Source organism: Theobroma umbraticum, unplaced genomic scaffold, assembly GCF_002168275.2.
Source record: "Theobroma umbraticum cultivar Fairchild unplaced genomic scaffold, ASM216827v3 scaffold_89.0, whole genome shotgun sequence".
Taxonomy (NCBI): Eukaryota; Viridiplantae; Streptophyta; class Magnoliopsida; order Malvales; family Malvaceae; genus Theobroma; species Theobroma umbraticum.
Genome location: NW_018397271.1, coordinates 1319050 through 1341165, shown reverse-complemented (window position 1 = coordinate 1341165; position 22116 = coordinate 1319050). Strand labels below are relative to the sequence as shown.

Here is a 22116-nt window from a genome sequence, read left to right as displayed (position 1 = left end):
AGAGTTATTTTGACACATTTTGGGGGCTTAAGTAGCTAGATCTTTGAGATTTTAGGTTCGGATTTTAGCGTTTTAGGTGTTTTTCTAGTTTAAGTTTGATTACTTGTTAAGTGACTAATTTAAGTTATTTTAGTTAAATTTTATGTTGTTTTGTTTTAAATTACTTTAAGAGTAGTCATTGCTAATTTCTTTTATGGCTTTTGTAGAAAATTGATGAAAAAGGCTCATTTGATGAGAATCAGTGCAAGTACGGAGATGACTTTATTCATATCTGTTTCAGTATTTTGATCATATCTCTCTCTAAACAACTCCAAATGAGGTGATTCTTAGACCAATAGAATTCTAAGAAGAAGGGATACAATGTTTATTTTTATCAATTCACCCAGTTCTGATTGGATCATGGTCAAAATATTTGCCAAAGTCAAAGCATTGCAACAGTACGTAAGGATTGTATATGATGCGGTATTTGGAGCATATCTTTCAATCTAGTAGTCCAATTGATATGATTCTTTATCCATTGGAAAGTTAAGAGACAGGGATAAAACTTTTATGTTTATTACTTTATCCAGTTCGGAACATCTCAGGTTGAAACTCACGTTTGAAGTTGATAGACTGCCACAACACTGGGAGAACAAGGCTGTAGCATTGATGAAAGGAAGCAGACATACAAAATTTCCAGAGAGTTTAGCTGCAGCGCTGGAGAAGTAGCGTCGCAGCGCTGGGCGACTTTCCAAGTATAAAAGAAGTTGACAAGATTTTGAAAATTAGGTTATTTGGAGCCTATTTAAGAGACTTTTTTCAGAGATTTTGAAGAGGAGGCAACAAGCAACTATTCTAGAAATTTGAAGCCAAGGACAAAGTAAGAAAACAAGAGAATTGGAGGGAGAATCAAGATCACAAAGCTCTAACTATTAGTTTTCTCTCTTACCTTTGTGTTTTTTGTATTTTCTTTGAATTGAATTCATGGCTAAATTCCTTTGGATGTTGTCTTTATTAGATATTATGAGCTAAATTATATTTCTAGGATTGCAATTGAACTCACATGTAATTTAAATTTTTAATCTCTTTCTTGTTTATTTTCAATGGGATTAGAATTGTTTATTCAAATTTGTTCTTAATGCTTTTAATTGCTTGGCCACCAATTAAATTGATTTAAGAACCTAAACAAACTTGGGAAAGGGAGTTTAGTGTAGACTAAAATTGGGATAGCATATGATCATATTAATTGATTTGCGTATAGGATAGAGATATACCTATAGGCCATATGTAGCCAGATTAGAGCCTGAACTTAATGAGTTTGTTTTAATTTCAATTCACATAAGGATATAGTGTTTTGGTTAAAATAGATATTTTTATAAGATGAGTTGGGAGACCTTTATAAATAATTTAAGACTCTAGGTTAGCAATTTAACCCATTGAAATAAGTTAAGGAAGAGAGGTAAGATTTAGATGAAGTGTGAGGGATATTGTAATGTTAGGCTTGTTTGATTTGCTATTTGCTCAATTATCTTGTTGCTTTAATTTTTAATTAAATTAGTTTTAGTTACGTAATTTTTAGTTCAATTAGAATTCAGATTTAATTATTTGAATAAAACTAAATTGTTATAAACTTTTAGATGAATTCTCTATGAGATCGATACTCTACTTGCTAATATACTGTCTATTCGATATGTATACTTGCGTAGCAGAATTTTAACGGACACTTATACTAAATTCCCTTTTCCAAGTTATTTAGCCTACCCAATCAATCTAATTGGTGATCAGTCAATTAGATTTTGAAACACAAGATTGGAATAAATAATTCAATTATCATTAATTATGAGAAAGAGAGAGTATTAAAAATCCAAACTACATGTTGAGTTCAATTGCATTCCTAAAAATATAAATTTAGTTCATTCTAAATATTGAAAACATAATCCAAAAAAATTTAACCATCAATTACAAGATAAGAAAATTAAGAAAAAAATAATAAAAGAAAACTAGAGATTTGTCGGATCATCAATCTTTCAAAATCTTTCTTGCCTTCTTGTATGCTTGACGGCTACTTTTCTTTGTGAGAAACCCTAGTTCAAACTTGCTTTTTAATTGCTCCAAAGGTGCCTATAAAGAGCCTCCAAAAAACCTTACTTCAATCAAATCCGAAAAAAAATATATATATATATATATATACGTACTGGCATTGTGGCCTTCACTTTTTGGTGCCGCAGCACCCAACTCTCTACTGCCTTGGCACCGCAACCTAACTTCTTTGGCACTGAGCACCTTGCTTGCTGCCCCATGTGCAGCTACCTCATCTTTTTGGCGTCGCAACGCCCACTCTTCGGTGGCCACAATGCCTAACTTGTTGATTTTTGGCTTGGCTTCATTTTTCTTCACCGTTTTCAAATCCTTTCGAACATACACCTTTAAGAACAAACAAAACCAAGTTACCAATATAAAAAAATGAATTAATCAACATAAAATCTAACTAAAATCAAACTACTTAAAACAATTAAAATTAAAAAGACACAAGTAGAAAGTGACAATTTCAAATCCAAACTCAAGGATTTAGTCAATTTCAATACCCTAAAGTTACAAAATAACTCTATAAAGTAAAGTTATCAATACCTTTTCCCCAACATGGATCCATTGGGTTATAATTTATGGGCACACATTTAGTATTTATTTCACCTATCTTGATTATCTCTCTAATCAAATACTACCGCCTCAATACATGTTTAGATATTTAATAAGACCATGAAGGAAAAGCCATGCAATCATATTGATCCAGCAACGAAAAATTTGAACGATCACCCTTCGAGTTTTTTTAATGTGAACCGTAACTAAGGGAGGAAGAACAATATACTTTTGGACCTGTGTCGAAATCAAGAGGTCAGCAAACCACAAAGCTTTAGTTGTTGCAAACCATAGGTTACTCACTTGTTTAGCTTCTAAAAGTTGTCCAAACGAATAACTTGTTATTGCTAATTGCCGCGGCTAAAATAAGCTTTAGCCTTATTTACAATGAAATAAAAATTATAAGGAAAAAAAATAACAATGAATAACCCCTAGGTACAATTTGACTAGATGCAGTCCATAGCTACTGGACAAAACAATCTTCAGCAGAGAGATTAAACTGTCCCAATATTGAGAGGCTACAAACAAGTTGCCAGCAACTTTTATTACTGCAGAAACCCCGAATGTACTTATTGAAGTCCCTCCTACACGATTCCTGTTATGCACCTGCATCACACGATAGTTTCGAGGATTCACAACGTTATAGAAACTAACTCATTCTCAACAATTCTACTCATATGGAATTATTCAAATATTTCATCTTCAAAAATAAAAATATTTTTTTATAAAAAACCTTATTTAACCAATTAAAAGCTCCACCAAATCAATTCAATCGATGGATCATCGATTTTTGACAAGTTCAATTTCTCAACGTTTGACATCATAATCGAACCAGACACAATCGATTCCTAGTTCAACCAGTCTGTCCAGCTGGTCTGATTTTGATCAAAATTGAAAAGAAAAAAAAAAGTCGTGGTAAACCTAAAAGTTCTTGGCGGTCAAAAATATAACTGGGCTGGCCAGTTTAGTTGAAAATTTAAACTTTGGAACTTAAAACTAGCGAGGAGGCTATGCCCCGTGTATTCCACTTTGCGAAGCCTATCCATCCGCAACTGTCCGTAAGACTGTAACAATTACCACAGCCATAGACATAAAGCAGAAAACCACTCTTTTAAGTTTTTCAAGTCGTTTGAGAATTGCCAGCATGGTCCCGAATTCTGTGGCACTTACCCGCACATTCCCTCGCTTGTACAGTATTATGAGTTTTTCTTCCAAAAACTTGTGCCTTTCTGCACGCCGAACTAGATTTCTGGTAAGAGGGTTTAACAGCCGCCCCTATTCATATTTTTTGAGTTCTAGTCATGGGTTTAAGGAGTTGGGTCGTCGCAAAACGGGAGCTGGGCAGTTGGGTTTTGATTGTTTCCGGGTTTCAGCAGTTTCGGATGGTGGGTCCCGTGGGATTGGTGGATTCGGAGGCTCCGGTGGTGAGAATTCTGGTGGCAAAGGTGAAGGCGCCGACGAAAATGGTGGAAGAAATGATTGGTCCTTGCTTTCATGGTATTGAACTACGGCCTTTTTAATTTATAATAGTGTCATTTTGCTCTTTACGTTTTTTTTCTGCTGTTTTCAAATTTGATAGAATCAGAATTTTACTGATACCAATGGTGCGGGGTTTTGGTTATATTATTCTTTTGGTGAATGTTCATAGAAATGCTTGTTATTAGGTTGCTTGATTTGAAATTTTCTGTGGCTTAAACTCACAATGTACGTCTTGGATACCTTGATTATAATGATGAATGTGGGCAACCTCACCTGCACAACTAGAATAAAGCAGGTTATTGGTGCTGTTCCTATGCTGTGCATGTATTCAGAGACATTTTAGAATAGAGAGAAAAGAAGAAAGAGAGGAAATGCTCACTCATAATAAAAGAATTCTACAAATTCCTCAATGACCCTGATCTTTATTTTTAAATACTAGCTCTACAACGTTTGACAAATACAATTGGTGCACGTCATGTTTCAATTATTGACTACGTCAATCTGGCTTAGCTTGTGTCGGGTTTTGAGCAAGTGCTCGTTTCAGTCTGTAAAGATTTTGCTGTTTCTAAGTGACAACCAAATGGGTCATTGGCTCCTCTAGGATGATACCTAGGCTACCGACGGGCTATCAAAAATTGGTTGGATAAATATACAAAAAAAAAAATATGGGTAGATGATAGTGCCAATTATCATTGTTGAAAGCCATCATTGGGTTATATATATATACTGATGTCAACAACATACTTGTCCATGACAAATAACCCTAACATGAACACAAATGAATTCTTCCAAACTTACATGACTAGGTGAAATGTAGTCATTTCAAAAGCCATTAAATGGCATGCAGTCAACCTTCCTAGAGAAAGGGTATTGAACTAAAGCAGTAAATCCATCCCCTAGAAGAAATACAGAATTAGAGAAAATAAACCAATATCATGATGATTTTGTTAAAATATCTATTGGTAGAAGTCTAGGCCAAACAAATTCTTAGCTGGTCTTTCTACATTATTAGGAGAAAAGGTAAGAAACCAAATTAGAGAAAACTTTAAGGGAATTATTCCTACGAAAAACTAACATATGGTGAACTAATTAGTTTTACACAAAAAGAAGGTTCAAGAAATTTGCCAAGATCTTAAATTGCACAAACAATTAAAGTATATATATATATATATATATATATATAGGCACACACACAAACACGCACACAAGGCTTTAGTGTCGTATGTATATGATTTAGGACACTTTGTGATTAAATTTTACATTCTCTATCAGATGTGAGTTCTGCAAAATATTGCATAAAATTGAATAAACAAGAGCAAAAAAAATTTTTAAGCTTCATACCTAAAGTTCATTGGGATGCTTGAGCTGATTGCTTCACACATTTATGAGGGCAAAAATAGTGGAAACTTTTTTGATAATAATCTCTTTGTTTTATATGCAGCAGTTACTTAAGTTTCTTAAAACATTAACTTCCTATGTGATGCTAGTTGAGCAGTGTGTTTGTTCTGTTGTTATGGAACCCTATTGGAGGACATCTCAAGTATGAAAATGAAAAAATCCTTTTGCAAGACTTTTATGCTAAAGTCCTACTTGAGGTTGCCAAAATATTTATTTGTTATCTTTTAGTTAGGTGATGGACTTTACCCCCAAGTATTTGATTTGCTTAAGTTATTTTACAGGTATTTAGCTCTTCTAGCAAAATATCCCGTGTTCACAAAAGCTGTGACATCTGCACTTTTGACTTTTATAGGAGATTTAATTTGCCAGGTAAAATTTCTACGTGCCACCTACAATGAATATGCAGTGTGTACAATTTTCCTCCTGGTTTTCCATCTCGTTTCCTAGTTTCACTTGATTTCATTGTCGTTTTTGACTAAATGCAACAAAATGATTGCTTTGCTGTTTTTTTATGCTAAGTGATGTATTTATGTGATAAATAAATTATTCACAAGCAATGTTAAGAGGAGATAATATGATGTATTACGGAGGTTGAATAAAATTAGGCAAAATTTCTTGCCTTTTAGGGAATGTGAGATGGTTTATGGTTGACATTTGATGGTTGCATTCATGTGCTTTTCGTTAGGCATAATGAATGAAAATTTAAACAATTTGATAAGAATTGAAGCTGGAAATGAAAGCAAAAGATGAAAGATATCTATGCTTTACACTTAGGGTTAGGGTTGTTTTATAGAATGAGAAACTACATCATAATAGCATCCAAAATTCTCATGAACTTTTTCTCTGTCAAGGGCCTGTTTGGTCTGTCTGAAGCTTTTAGCAAAAGTGTTGTTGGAGTAGAGCTGTTCGAGAAGTTCTATAAAGGAAAGCTGAAACAGCATTTCGTAAGCTTGATGCAATAGGATGTAGAAAGCTATTCAATAATGATTCTGTGAAAATGCTAAGTACTAAAATTACTAGAAAGAAAGTTTAAAGAAAGTACATTTATAATTAAAATGATGAAGCACATTTTATAGTTAGGAAGGTTGATAGGCCTTTTTTTGTTTGGAATATTATACTGTCTTTCTGAAAAATTAAAAAGAAAACATAAAACAAAAGAATAATGATTCAAATATGAATATAAAATAAAACTAATTAATCTAATTTTTGACAGCCAAAATAAATCAAGTAAAAAAAAATTGCTCATATACTTATCTTCCTAGTGATTGAATATCTCAAGCCACGTTATTTTGTTTGATAATTAGGAAAAATAAAGACTATAAAAGAACTGACTGGACGAAGATTTATTTGGTTTGATGCTTTGTAATATTAGGAAATTTTGAAGGGTAAAGCAGGAAGAAAAAAGTTTTATTACCTCTTTCTAAGAAGCTATAAATAGCGGCATCAAATTTCAAGGATCTAAAAGTAGTTTTGAGCTTCTGAGATAAGTTATTTTAATTGTGGCAAATGCCTTGCTTTAGCTTTTTAAGCAGAGAAGCCAATTTAAAAGCAGGCCAAAGACCCACCTAGTGAAAGAAGTTGCATGCTTATATAACAAGTTCTACTTATCTTCAAAATAAGAGTCCATAAAGGGATCTACACAAAAACAACTGCTGAAGTAAAAGTAAAGAGCATGATAATAAAAAAAAAAAGTAGACCATGGTAAAGTAAGAAATTTTAATGAGTAGATGAAGTCAAAATTTGTAATTTCTTGCATACTTTGAAATTCAACAGAATACCCTTAACATTTGAATGGAAAAAGAAAACAACATTCCAGATTTTATAAAGAAGCAGACAAACATGAGACTAATGTCTATACCAGCTCAAATAAGGTCCTAAATTAGTCTGCTGTCAAACATAGGGGATTATTCCAGATTTTCATGGAACATTATCCTGACTTTTCTTGACCTTTTGTTGGTAGCATTGTACTCTCCTTGTCGGGAAAAACTTAACCTCTAGTTTGGAAATGAAGTAGTAGTAATACTCCTTGAGCTAACCCTTTATTCTCAGCTTTGAAGCAATTGAGAGTGCTGGCTCGTCTCTATAGATGGCAGCAAGGATGACATTATATATTGTTGAATTACTGAATTCCTCTGGAATGATTAAGTCATTTGTTGGGACAACTAATGTTGGCAATATCAATTCTTCTTGATTTGCACTAGGAACAAAGGGGCTGGGCTCTCTATCTCCTTTCCTTATTTCAGCAACCCTTGAATAATCCTTTGTTGCTGCCACTTAAAAGAATTTGTCTCCTATTTTGCTTCATTTTCGACTTTAACGGCACCTCTATTGGCTTGTAACTAGCATATTCATTGCTGTTGAGCTGGGGGTGTATTCTGTGACCTTAAGCATTCTAGCTGGCTGGTTAAGGTCTGGCTTTGTCTTCTTAAATCTTTCATCCATTGATACTGCATATTTGGCCTTTACATTTTTATTTTATGCTTCAACTCCTTATTGCCAAGCAATCAGCGAGCCTTTATGCTAAGTTGCTCGGACTCGTTAAACATGACGTCCTGCATGTTCTCACGACACAATCTTGAACATGATTTGGGATCTGTGTTTGACATGGTAAAAAACCTACAAACATGTCAGCATGGCTTGACAATAACTTGTGGTTGAGGAGAGAGAAAGGCAAGTATCTTGGGAAGATTTTAGAGAGAAAAGTGAGAAATCTCTGAGATGGAACAAGAAAAGAGAAGATAAAACAGAAAGGAAGAAAGAAAGATGAGAGTGCCTGAGCAGTGTTGTTGTCTTAGTGGCAATCTCACAGGATGATTCACGGTAAGAGAGAAGTATACTGTGCTTTAAAGGTGGAGAGTATGGAAATAAGGGTGGCGGGCTATGCTGGAAGCAGCCTCCAAAGGTGTTTTGGAGGCATTCTAAGGTTGATTCCCAAGCCTCAATTTGGATGTCCAATGATGGGAAGCTGAGTTGGGAGCTTTCATGGAACATCAATTGGAAAGTGTTGTCGGCTTTTCTTGGGAATCAAATCTCAGTTTAAATCATTCTTTAATGTATCTTTCATTACTAATGTAAATGGAGTTGGCTAGTTTTTAGATATAAATGTCAGTTTAATTCATAAATTACTGTATTATTAATACAATATTAGGCATGACTTGATTTAACAGTAAATATTTTGGCTTCAGCTTGCAATTGATCATGTGCCGTCACTAGACGTGAAAAGGACATTTCTGTTTACACTATTGGGATTGGTGTTAGTGGGCCCTACATTGCATTTCTGGTAATGCTTCACAATTAATGCTTTATGTGTTTGTAATTTGTCTATATGATTATAGAGACTTTGTTCTCATGTCTACCTATTTTATTAGTTATCTCTAGTGCTTTATTGTTTTAGTAATTTAGTTTGTAGTTTCTTATTGTATTGTTTGTTTACTTTTACAATGCGATCCTTTTATGCATGCTTAACAAATCTTCCCATTTTCTATCAAAGTTACTGCTGAAGAGGTTTAATAAGATCGATGACTTGTATCATGAGGATTTCATTTTGGGGCATCATATGCACCATGATTATTGTAATTAAAAATGACTTGTTTCTGCTTGTCAGATTTCTTTCTTTTCAATACATGATACTTGGTTCTTCGCAGGTATTTATGTCTAAGTAACTTGGTTAAATTGCCTGGAGCATCAGGTGCTTTCCTGCGGCTTTTACTAGATCAGGTGAGCTGTCTCTCTTACTACATCTGCAAAACATTCAAATATTTCTCTAACTCTTGTGCAATATATTGCAGTTTCTCTTTTCTCCTATTTTTATTGGAGTTTTCTTATCTACATTGGTGACACTAGAAGGAAGGCCTTCGCAAGTTGTACCCAAACTTCAACAGGTGGTATTAATACATGGCCACATGTCTTACCTTAAATATTTATGCATTCCTTGAAGTTGGTTTTTGATGGCTTTCCCCAGTTTTGCTCTCTCACTTTCTCTCTCTAACAGAAAAGTTTCACCTTGTAGGAGTGGTTTTCTGCTGTTCTTGCGAATTGGCAGTTGTGGATACCTTTCCAATTTCTCAACTTTCGATTTGTCCCACAGCAATTTCAGGTGGAGCTATATTCATTTTATTAAACTTTCATCCTATTATAATTTATCATTTTTAACGCTGACTGGATGATTTGGAATTTGCGAAGTGAGGAAGAAAAGGCTTCCTACCAAGCTTACCTGTTGGTGGGCCATTGAATCAGAACTGTCTAACGTAAACTTGACTGGGTTATTGAATTGGTAACGTAATGTGCATGACCACTTTAACAAAGATTGTGTGGCTTGACATGTCTAACTCAAAATTAACATGATTAATCTGTTAAAATGTTTATTAACATAAAATCAACCTACTACTAAGTTGCTTTATATTGTATATATTTTGGCAGAATTTAATTCTTCTTAATGAGAGTAAAGTTTTCAAATAGTTTGTTAATTTCAAATAATTCTTAGATATAAATTGAGTTAAACTGGTATTTTTCTTGATTGGTTAAAGGAGGTGAGGAATGAATCATGCTAAAAACAATGTCAGGCACTATGAATATGATTGTTAATTAGGGTCATTCCTTGTTGAGAGGGTTAACTTGGAATGACTCAATTGTAAATCATGTTAAATGGGCTGATGGAATTTGAGATGAAGTAATTAGAAAAAACATTAAGGTGCCAATCATTATATCTAGCCATTGGATACGAGTCATGTTAGTGGTTTTGATGCAGAAGCTTTGAAGAAGCTTGCTTGGTTAATTACTATGAATGTGTTCTTTCTTATTCTCTTACTTTACTTTGGTTTGATGTTCTTTCTATTCTTACTTTGTCCCAAAACAATTATATTCTTGTCAATCTTGATGTCCCACAAAGGTAAATTTCAAACCCAAATGTCAAGCCCATTGATTGAAAGATGCCTGTTTATTATCTTCCACTGAGCTTTAGCGCAGGGCAATGGTCTGAGATTATTAAGATTAAAATGATCATTTACATGACGATAGATAGAGTTTGTTTTTAATTATAGTTATCTATATTTAGAAAATCTATTAGCAAGCTAGAACCCTCGATGCATTTGGTTCTTTTGGATGTGTATACTTATAATACGCTGAAAGAAGTTTCCATGCCTGTGTATGGTCATTTGGGGCTTAAGCTATTTGCTAGCTTTGCTTTTTAGTAAGAATTAAACACTGGACGTATGTCTAATCCCTAACTATCATCTCTCTTTCGGCTTCTTGATTTGTTTTTCTCTTATCCTATTGCTAAAATCCATCATTGTTCCATTTTCAGGTCCTTGCTGCAAATTTCATTGCTTTGGTTTGGAATGTGATTCTCTCATTCAAAGCTCACAAAGAGATACTGACAAAATAGGTATCGCTAAATGTGATGATAGAATCACGAGTTAATTTCATTTGTGGCTGCTGAACAAAGTAGTGAATCTCAGTTGTATTAGCAAACTCTAAGATAAACTAATTTGGTCACTTTCTTTGTGATGTTGACCAAATTTCATTATCCCACACCAGATGCTAGTCAACCCTATGTGGGGTTAAGCGAAGTTGTTCATGAAATTTTCAGGTGGATCATGAAAGTATAAATTCATTTTTAATGCATAAGCATGCATATCTGTCGCCGGATTTTGAACCAGCATCGCCGAAACCTCAACGGTGGGTTCCATTTTCGATAAACTTGTGGCATTTGCAATTCTTATCAAGTGATGATCCCACTTGAGCTGTTTGTTTTTTTTTTTTTTTTTGTAAATTTTAACGATTTAATCATTCCAGACATCGTTCATTATCATAGCTCCAGGCAAACAGTTAGGATTTTCGATTGCAATCGCCAAAGGCAATGAATGTCCACTGGGGAATGTTATTGCAGCCGCAAATACATACTACACCTGACTTTAATAACACAAGTCAGATCTCACTTTTCACAAATTTTTGATTGTCTCGTAAATTTTCCAAGTGCTTTCATTGTTAAGCATAGTTGTCTTTATCTTACAAAAATAGTGTACCATATAATATAATATAATATTATTACAAAGTTATATTTATAGATAAATTCATTATATTTAATTCATTATTGAAAGTGTATCGACCGACGACGCAGCACATGTGCATCCATCAGCACACTGTTCTTTCTTTGGTAATAGCTCAAAAAGTCAAACTTTTCTTTGTGTGGCTTTAGGCTTGTAGCAGCTTTCTAGAACTTCATATTTGAGGAAAATAAAATAAAATATAATTAATTGACTAAAGACAAAAGATTTTCTCTTAGCCATTTTTTTTCTCTTATTCAGTGTCTCTTTTAATAACCGAAACCTAGAGTCTGAAACTCTTTGAAAGTGAGTATCTTAACTTTTAATTCTAAACGTAATATAAATTGAAAATATCAAATATTTGAAAATTATTATGGAATATACATCTTATTTCAGAAAATATTTATACATATTAAGAATTTAAATTAAAATGCAATCATCTTGTCAATTTATGCTATGTATTTCTTAATTTTATTAATAATTATAAAGTTTTTAAATTTCTTTTATTTTATGGGTATACATAATATTTATAATTAAATTTTAAAAAAATTTTCAACATTATTCCACTTCGATATTATTTAAGTGTCAAACAATTTTCTCAAATGTTATTCCACTTCGATAATCTCTTAAACTCAACTGTTTAAGTGTCAAACAATTTTCAACATTATTCCACTTCGATATTAAAACTTTGCCGTGCTTTTAAATAGAATTTAAATCATATCTCAAAACAATGCTATAATCACTTTTTAAATTATTTCTTATATTATATTCTCGAATAGTTACGACACATAATAATATAATTACAGCAAATAAATTTTGTTAAATGTTAAGAGATTATCTCATACCAAACATCATCTTATTAGTGTTATTAACATGTCATAAAACTTTAATTTTTGCCTCTAAATGCTCAACGCAACAATTAAAATTTGAAAAAGAAAAAAAATTTAAATGCGTGCTTAATGTGTACTTAATGTGAAAGGTTGGTAGGATCAATTGTAATTCAAGGTGTAAAATCTACAAATGGAATTAAAAACTTGTTACATATATTAAGTTATATTTAAATGTATTAATAAATTAATATCTTAAGCTAAGTAAACATATGACAACATTTTAATTTCATTTAAGAATTTAATAACTCCAGAGTCCATTGATTAGGATATTATTGTAACAAGTAATCCGAAAAAAGTAATTTTGGTTCCAGTAGAGAGAGAGCGCATGCGTTCGTTGAAGGAAGACAAAGCCCTCAGGTCAACCATGGCCCCCATACCATCACCTAACACGTTAGGCTGCTTCTGTTTATTGTATTTTATTAAAAGCCATTGACTTAAGTAAACGTATACCCCACTTCCTCAATTATTCTAATACCCTTTAACAAATTTCTAAAAATAATAATAATAATAATTCTTTGATATGGTCTTGCCAAGTTCGTGTTGGTAAACTAAAAAACCAGAGGAAGAGCCTGAAAGAAAATTGATATGTCACACCTTAAGCTTTCATAGTCATTGAATCCAATCAACCAAGAAATAGCTGTTTGAATTTTTCTGAATAAGTAATGTGTTTTTTTATGAGCAATAATTAATGTCTTGACTGTATTATTTAATTTATTTATTTTTCATTAAAACCAAGCTTAATTAATTTGATTATGATAAAAAGATAATATTACAATCTATAATATAATCTAATAAAGTGGGAGGTTTCAATTTATATGTCAATTTAATTAATAGTATAGGTTTGTGTAAATAACCTTAAATCTTATGATAGATGAGACTAGATATTCATTATATAAAGATAAAACTGTCTCTTTTCTTGTCTGTACAAAATATTAAGAATCTCACCCACCAGAGAGTTGTTGATTAAGGTGGAGGAAGATCTCAAAGCATGTTTTGTTGGAGGGAATGGAATAGCCATTCCCCTTATTACTAATCCTTCTTTAAAGCTAAAGACTAGCCATTCAAGTAGGACGGGAGTAGCCATAACAGTCCCCCGCCCTTTGGTAATGGCTATTCTTAGACACAAGGAGCAAGTTAAAACTGTTAATGGGAAAAAATGCCCTTAATCAATTTTAAAAGGCATAATATCTAAAAAAACCCCTAAACTATTTAAAAAAATTTAAATAAATTCTTATATTTTTATTGTGTTTAATCAAGCTTTTTTACTTTTATTTTGAACCAAATAAATTCTTATAACTAATGATTGATTTAATTAAAATATCATTTGTCATTTTATGTTACGTGCTAATAACGTGGCATGCTAACATATCATAATTAATGATAATGTGTCAAGCTAACAAATCAAGATTGATGATGATATAATATACTAATTTTGTATGATAATATGATCATTTGATATTTTTCACCCTCCACATTTAATGTCATGTCAATACCATGTGAATATAAAATGATAAATGATATTTTGACTAACTAATAGCAATTAGTCAATTATTTGTCATAAAGGTTTATTTGATCCAAAAAATATAAGGGTTTGATTGAATGTAATAAAAGAATAAGAGTTTATTTGATTTTTTTTTGAATGGTTTAGGGCTTTTTTGAGCATTATACCATTTTAAAAATTATCATACTATATAAAAATAATTTATTCATGTTTTACAATTTCATTCTCTCTACACATCTCCCTTTCTCTTTCTCTTACTAAATTTTCTTTACCATGGAGGATAGTAGAGGGTGGCAACAACGACAGTTGTAGGCACTGGTGGCAGGTGGTATTGGTACCTTCGTAGTTGGATTTGGTTCTACGCAACACTGATTTGGCATTTCTCGACCAAATCGTTTGCAAAAAAGCTAGACTTGGCGTCCTTAATTGCATCTGGCCACAAGAGCACCGGATCCAATGCTCCTTCACTAGATTCCTACAACCGGATTTGGCTAGCTTGATTCCAACACATAGCACATATGTGGTCAATTGACGAGAAGAAAAAAAATAAAAAAGAAAAAAAAATTAAAATGAATTTAAAATAAAAAAGTTTAAGTTTTAATTATAAATTTATAAAAAAACTTAATTATTTTAAAATTAAAAAGTTAAACTAAATTCTCATGTAAATTATAAAAAATTAATATTTGAAATTTAAAAATTAAAATTAAAATTTTTAATATTTTACAATTAAAGAATAACATAAAAATAATGATATTAATATTTAATTATAAATTATTAATATTTAATTATAAATTATTAATATTTAAATAAAATATAAATTATTAATAGTCTAAAAATGAAAAAAATAATCATATTAAAATTTTAAATAACAATTTATTACTATTTTAAATAAATTATTAAAATAATAAATATTTTAAATTATAAATTCAATATTATAAAAAAAGATATTTTTGTCTTTTTATCATCTATTCTTTTGTTATTCTAAAGTTATTTTTACTAACCACATATTGGAATAAGTCACAATAACAATTTTTATCCTATTCTATTTTGTGAACCAAATTATATAATAGCTATTTTCACCCTTTTTTTTTCAAGATAATAGTCATTCTATTTCCTTTTATTCTATTATGTGAACCAAACATATCATTAGTGTGTTGAATCCTAATAGTTAATTTAGCTAGTATCATTTTCGCTATCAAATCATGGACAAAAAATTAGGTACAGTTTTTGTGTTCTAAAATCTTATTGTGGTGAATGTTAGATTCAACATAAATTAATTACATATAAAGTTTAACAATTGGTACAAGTGTTACCACGGTTAGGATTTAGAACCTTAAAAAATTATATATTGATTACATAAATCATGATTACATGTTAAGTCTTGTGTAGTTTCTTGAATTTGTGTAATTACACCATTAAAATTCATAATTCTCTTACATATAGTGCAATTAAATTCTGCATGTTTGATTGATGATTAATTATCGATAATATGATGAATTTGTTAAATTAAATTAGTTTAATTGATTGAAATCGTGAATGAGGAATTTGGTTTTTCCAAGGGTCACCAGTTTTAACAATTTTAAGCCAAGAACAACTTAATTTTATGTAGTTTTTGTAAAATTACCTTTAGGTTACTATTTCTTGATGAATTAAGATTGTTGTTAAGGTCATAAAGCTTAATTAAACCCATCGATTTCTTCAAATCAAGTGTTGCCAATGTTTGGACTTATACCCACAGGTGCAGGTCTTTGAGTTGGGCTTGAATTTGTCTAAAATTTCCCAAATTGATGCGTTTTAATTTGAATAAACATAAAGGAATATAGTAAAATATGTTTGGCATCTATTTTATGGTAATAAAAGCCAAAATAAAAGGAATTTGAAGCATAAAATCAAGCTTTAATGAGAAGTTCAAATTAAGTTTTTTCATATGTATGAAACTCAAAGTAATTCATAGATTAATCTCGATTTACTTTGTTTTAATGGAGTTTGAAGTATGGTTTCATAAAACAATGATTTAATTGAGTTTTGAATAGTTTTAATTGGTAAAATTGCTTAAACCACCATAATTTAGACAAGTAACAGTATGAGAATCAAACGGGTTGAGTTTGTTCTAGTTAGGTTTGATTGGCCCAATTAGAGGTTGAAGAAGAGTAACATACATAGCCAAACAAGGTCTATGTGCAAAGGAGGCACATAGGGCACAAGTGCCTCCTTAGGATTGATTTTTGGCTATTTTTGGACAATTGTGCTTCATTTCCCCAATGCTACCTCTTTATGCAATTTTTCAAATCTTTTGTGCATGTTTAATATTATTCATTTAGGATTCAAAGGGAAATGAGGCGAATTACCTTTACAGCAATATATAGCATTTTGATGTAAATGTCATAACAAGGGAACCCTTCTCAAATTCTGATGCCAACCTATTAGAGGTCGAAGTGGTATGAAATGTTAGTAACAATGTAAGAATGGAATTAATGGGCTAAAGGGAAGACATAATTAAAATAATGAGGGAACCAGAGGAAGAGGAGGAAGAGAAAGAAGACAGTCATGCAAGATGAATGGGTATGAGCTCTACCTTTAAGTGGAATTTTTTTAATGGTTGTTGTTATATGGAATGTCAGAGGTTTGTGTAGAGGAAAAAAAATGAAAGTCATTTAGACGTGTAATTAAAAAAATTGAACTAAATGATGTGTTTTTGCAAAAGACTAAATTAAATAGGAAGTTTTGTCATGTGTTTGAATCACTTGGGTTCAAAGAGAAGATTAGTGGGTTTTGTGTTGAATCTGAAGAATGTGTTGAGGGTCCACTAACTATGTGGTGACGTGATTTCTTTATTATGGAAGACCAGCTCTTACATCAAAATTTTATTCTAGTTATTGGTAAGGTACATGGCTTATTTAGAAGCAGTGGCACCTAATGATGAGGTAAAAAAGAGTGAGTTTTGGTTGATTGTTCTACAAGAAATTCAGATTTGGGATATTTGGTGATGCAAGGGGTGACTTTAATACCGTTAAGAATGAGGAAGAAAAAATTGGAAGGTGTGAAGTCACAAGATTGCTAAGGCCTTTGTAGACTTTATAAATGATGTTGCTTTGGTTGACTTATCTATGTCTGGTAGAAAATTTACATGGTGTAGTAAAAGGTGTGAAGCTACTTTTTGTAGGTTAGATAGATTTCTTGTAGATGCTAATTGGTTAAATTGTTACATTGATATTGTGCAAAAATACCTAGCATGTCTAATATCTGATCATAACCCAATGATCTTGGGAGGAAAGGACACTAATTAAGGACCTAAACCTTTTAAGGTCTTTATTGGTTAGATGAGAACAGTTTAAACAATTGACTAAAGATAAATGAGGGGAGGTGAAAGTAGGCAACACTTGTAGTCTTCTTTTCTGATAGGGACTAAAAATTTAATACCTTTAATTGAAGATTGGTAGTTGAGGTGAATTGCATAATTTAGATGTGTAGTGAGACTCGTCACAAAATAATGATCTTGGAAGGTGAATTACATAATTTAGGTGTCAAATGGTATAAAGCAAAGGGGGATTTTGGAAAAAGTGAAATGTAGAAAATAGTAAAATTATGGTTAATGTAATGACTAGAGGAAAGACAATGGAAACAAAAGTCAAGGGTTAAATGGGTTAATGAAGACAACAAGAATACAAAGTACTTCCATGCCATTGCTTTAGCTAGAAGGCAATCAAACAGAATTGTTAGTCTTAAGGTGATCGGTTAGTTGATTAAGGAACCATCTAAAATCAAAAAAGCAGTTAATAAACACTTTATGCAGTTGTATGATAACAAGAAAACTATGAAATTTATTGACAAGAAATGTGGAATACGAAGATTGAAAAAGGAGTTAGTTGAGGCTTTGGAAGAACCTTTCATGGAGACAAAGGGATGGGGAATTTTGCATGATTTTGATGGTAAGAAGGTGACGTGTTTGTACGAATAGAACTTTATTTTTTTTTAAATTGCAATGGGGAATTGTTAAGTATGAGGTGATGGGTTTTTTTTGTTGAATTTTACAATAGCGGAAGCCTTTGTCATGGGATTAATGAAACTTTCATCATCTTAATTTTGAAGGTAAAAAATCCTACTACAATAGGTGAATACTGTCCGATTAGCTTGGTGGGTAGCATTTATAAGATACTTGCTAAGGTGTTGGCAAATAATTGGGCAGAATCAATTTGCTTTTGTTAAGGGTAGACAAATCCTAGACTGTCATGACCTAAACCTAGGGGCCATGACTAGTGTACAAACCCAGCAAGTAAGCCCACTAAACCCAAGCAAGCCTTAGAGTTCAAATCATATTACACATATGCGAAGGGATTTATAATCAAATATTTATGACAAATTCAAACATAAATACATTATCCTTGGCATACAATCCATATAAATATTCAAAAGGCCATACATTGTCCATCAAAGCAGGTTTGTACATAACAATAGGTTTAAATGGCATGTTATGCCTATATATATCAAAGCCAACCATATGTGGAAGATGGTGATGAACTTAACAAAGTGACTGAAACGGAGGACTTATTGGATACCAAAATCGGTTTGTCTACAAACGACCTTTGCCACTCTTCTTCATGGTTTATTTATCTGCACATGGTACACAAATGGGTGAGTACTATAGTATTTAGTGAGTGGTGTAGATAACAGAGTCATACATATATTAAACTCACTGATAAAATATATGCACTATCCTTGTATCTAGATGTTCTAGCAAACATCTCTAAATGTAAGGCATATCATTATCCCTATAATCTCCCATGTAAGGGCATATTAACATCTTCAATCTCTCCAACGATCATCACATATATCAATAGGTTTACCCTCGAAGCCAATCAAGTCATTCGAATCATTCTCCGTGGCACACTTTAGTCGCCGGAGTATCACATCATAATCATATCACAATTATCTATACCTTCCACGGCTATCTCACATCTTATGCAAATCAAATCAACAAGTGGTCCTCCTTTAGACATAATCAGATCACCCTTAGTGGCGAACTGATGGAGAATCAAATCATGCTTAGGGCAAAGTTGTTGGCGGAGAAACAAATCACGTGCTTGCCGAAGCAACGGGTAGAGAACAAACCATCGATCGGAGTAAACTCTTGATGTTGTCATCACTTGGAGTAATCTCAACAGATGCCATCACAATCATCATCAGGAGTAATCTCCCAACAGATGGCATCATACACTATAGGCGAGAATCATAGGCAGGATATCAACCACTGCTCCTATTTACCATAGTCCCTGAGGCAAGAACATAGTCATGGGGTATCGAACACCATTCATCCATAAATTAGATCAACATCTGGAATTCATCCCTTGTATGTAAACACAAATCCACAATTAAAGCCATCATGCCTTTATCATTCACATTTTCTATATCAAACCTCAATTCACATTTATTAAGCTTCAATCATCTTAAGCTCGGTTATATTCTAGGTGCAGTTAAGTCTTCAAGGCCTTATTCAAGCAAATCGTCTTGACATATCAATCACTTAGGGTAATCCACTCCTAAGGGTTCAACATAGCCTACAGGTCTCCTAGTCGAGACATACACAACATAGGCCACCCATGTGGCTCACATCATAATACATAATGATACATATATACATATACACATAGATTGTTCTCTAGCCTAGGTTCATTCATCTAGGCCTATGTACAAAATCTAGTACTAGTGTAGCACATCTTCCATGAGTCATGCATTACATGCATTTTTTTTAAAAAGTAAACTGACTCACAGTGACAATAGGAGGCATTCCCTACCAAGCTTTGATCTTTAGCCTCCAATTGCTATCTAGCTTACCAATGAGTTGATTTAACTTCATTTCTCCCTTTAAACACATCAGAATATCAAAAGATTAATTATTCATGGTTTTTGAAAAATGCTAGCTTTTCACACAATTAACTAAATCTTAGCCATCTAACTATTCAAGCTCAAATCCTTCATTAATGAGCTAAGCCCAAACCTTAGAAGTTGGATTGCACTAGTGTTAGCTCCAAACTCTTCAATCTAAGCCAAATAGGGAAAAATACCAAATCTGAAGAAAAGTCAGATTTGAAGTTATTAACCGATCAAATTGAAAAATAATAGATAAAAATGTTAAATCTTACCTCCAAAATGGTTTCCTAAGTTCCAAATAACTTTAAATCACTTCAAAAATCCATTTGGGGCCTTAGGGTTTTGAGTTTCTAAAGAGAAAAAGGTAAAAAAAAAGCTGGGAGAAAGAGTTGGGGTGAAATGGCTCGACGCTCCTTTTAATTTTTTACCTTTCCTCTATGATATATTGATGCATTTGGGTAATGTATCGATACGTTTGCCTTAATTTCGAATAAATGTATTGAGACATTTTAGACAGAATGCTTTGGGTGCTTTTTGCTTCAAATGTATTGATACATTTGGTCAATGTATCAATACATATTCATTTGTGACCAAATCTATCGATACATTCTTGCATGTATCATTTAAAAATCCTCTTAAAGCCTTTATTGTTTATCCTGCCAAGAATGTATCGATACGTTAAGGTATGTATAGATATTTTCATCCCTGTAGGTAGTTCCAAGCTTCCAAAACTTCCAAAAATTCAAGTTTAACACCCCAAAATCATTCCTAATATCATACCTCAAATTGTTCATTTAACTTAATCCTATGCACATATAAGTTCACAAACATAATATCAAACTAAGATCAAAACCAAACATATGGAACCTACCACATATTTCATCAAAATCTCACCTAAGTGTTAATATTTACATTCTCAAACACTTGGCATGCATATCATATCATTAATGTCCTTAAGACTCCACATATTTTAGAAATCATTCTTAGTTTACATTGAAAATTAAGGGTGTTACATGGACCGCTTTTTTATTGCGAATGAAATGATTGATATGCTACGTAAGAATGGGAAAGGTAGGGTGTTGTTGAAGATAGATTTTAAAAAAGTGTATGATGGTGTATGTTGGGATTTTTCATATTTCAAGATGAATAAAATCAGATTTGAGAGAACATGGTGTATATCGATTGTGGAATATATCTTGTCAGAATTGGTATCAATTCTCTTCAATGGATCACCTACAAAACTTTTTAAAATGCAAGGGTGCCCATTATCACCTTTCTTGTTTAATATTGTGGTTGAAGCTTTTAGTTGTCTCATGGCTAAGGAAAGAGAGGAGAATATATGTAGCGGTATTCCCATTGGCGAAAAGTGGTATGAGTTTCTTACATTTACAATATGCTAATGATACTTTACTTTTCGATGAACCAGCTTTAAACTACTTGCTTAACTTGAAAAGAGTGTTTAGATGTTTTAAAATTCTATCTAGATTGAAGATAATTTTCAGAAAAGTAACCATTTTGGAGTGGGTGTCAATGCTGATTTATTTTAAAAATGGGTAGCAAAGATTTGGTACAAGACAGCCACTTTCCTAACCTCATATTTGGATATTCCATTAGCGGCTGATCAAGCCTTAATGAAAATTTGAAAACTGGTGGTGGATTGTTTTGAGGTGAAATTTGATGGATGGAAATCCAAAATATTGTCTATGGAAGGTCGAGTTACTCTAATAAAAATCTATGCTAAGTTGTTTACCTATTTTCTTCATGTCCTTATTCAAATTACCTTAAGGGATTAAAAATGAATTGGATAAAATCCAAAAGAGGCTTTTATGGTGTTAGATATAGAAAGCTTAAGTAACCAAGAGGGGCGTGAATTGGTTTCATAAATAAAAACTTGATCTTTTCAAGACAAAGTTTTAAATGAAAGCTTAAAAATCAAAGCATGAAAAATTATGAAGATTAAGTATGAAGCTAGTAAAGAATATGAAAAAAGGAAAGAGTAATCAGCCATGATTCTATAGAGGTTCGACAATCAAAGCTTGTGTCTTCTTCCTTGATAGTACAAGGAGTTTGTATCCACTAATCACTACCTTATAAATCAAGTTTGGGCACAACCTTTGACACACTACCTTTTCTCATGGAGTTACAACCTTTCATTTTCTTTTACAATGGAGGCATAACCTTACACTACCTTTGCAATAAGGGTATAACTTTTGTAATGGAGGTATAACCTTTCATTAACTTTTTGCAATAACGGTATAACTTTTGCAATAGAGATATAACTTTGCACTACCTTTTGCAATGGAGGTATAACCTTTAAATA

At 32.3% G+C, this 22116-nt stretch overlaps 1 protein-coding gene across 1 annotated transcript; it reads left to right on the top strand.

The window, feature by feature from the left end:
• The first annotated feature begins 3606 nt into the window (after nt 1–3606).
• Nucleotides 3607–11146, top strand: LOC110426562 (Peroxisomal membrane 22 kDa (Mpv17/PMP22) family protein). Its single transcript, XM_021441809.2, has 7 exons — nt 3607–4113; nt 5775–5862; nt 8679–8773; nt 9138–9210; nt 9282–9374; nt 9503–9589; nt 10796–11146. Exons 1-7 carry the CDS (start codon nt 3761–3763, stop codon nt 10874–10876), a joined length of 870 nt encoding a protein of 289 aa, XP_021297484.2. The 5' UTR covers nt 3607–3760; the 3' UTR covers nt 10877–11146.
• The last annotated feature ends 10970 nt before the right edge of the window (nt 11147–22116 follow it).

Excerpts from the sequence above, each read along its gene's own strand:
- LOC110426562 (XM_021441809.2), top strand. The coding sequence starts at position 3,761 with ATGGTCCCGAATTCTGTGGCACTTACCCGCACATTCCCTCGCTTGTAC. Across the intron at positions 5,863-8,678 it reads TAGGAGATTTAATTTGCCAG|CTTGCAATTGATCATGTGCC; the intron begins GTAAAATTTCTA and ends TTTTGGCTTCAG. Across the intron at positions 9,590-10,795 it reads TTGTCCCACAGCAATTTCAG|GTCCTTGCTGCAAATTTCAT; the intron begins GTGGAGCTATAT and ends TTCCATTTTCAG.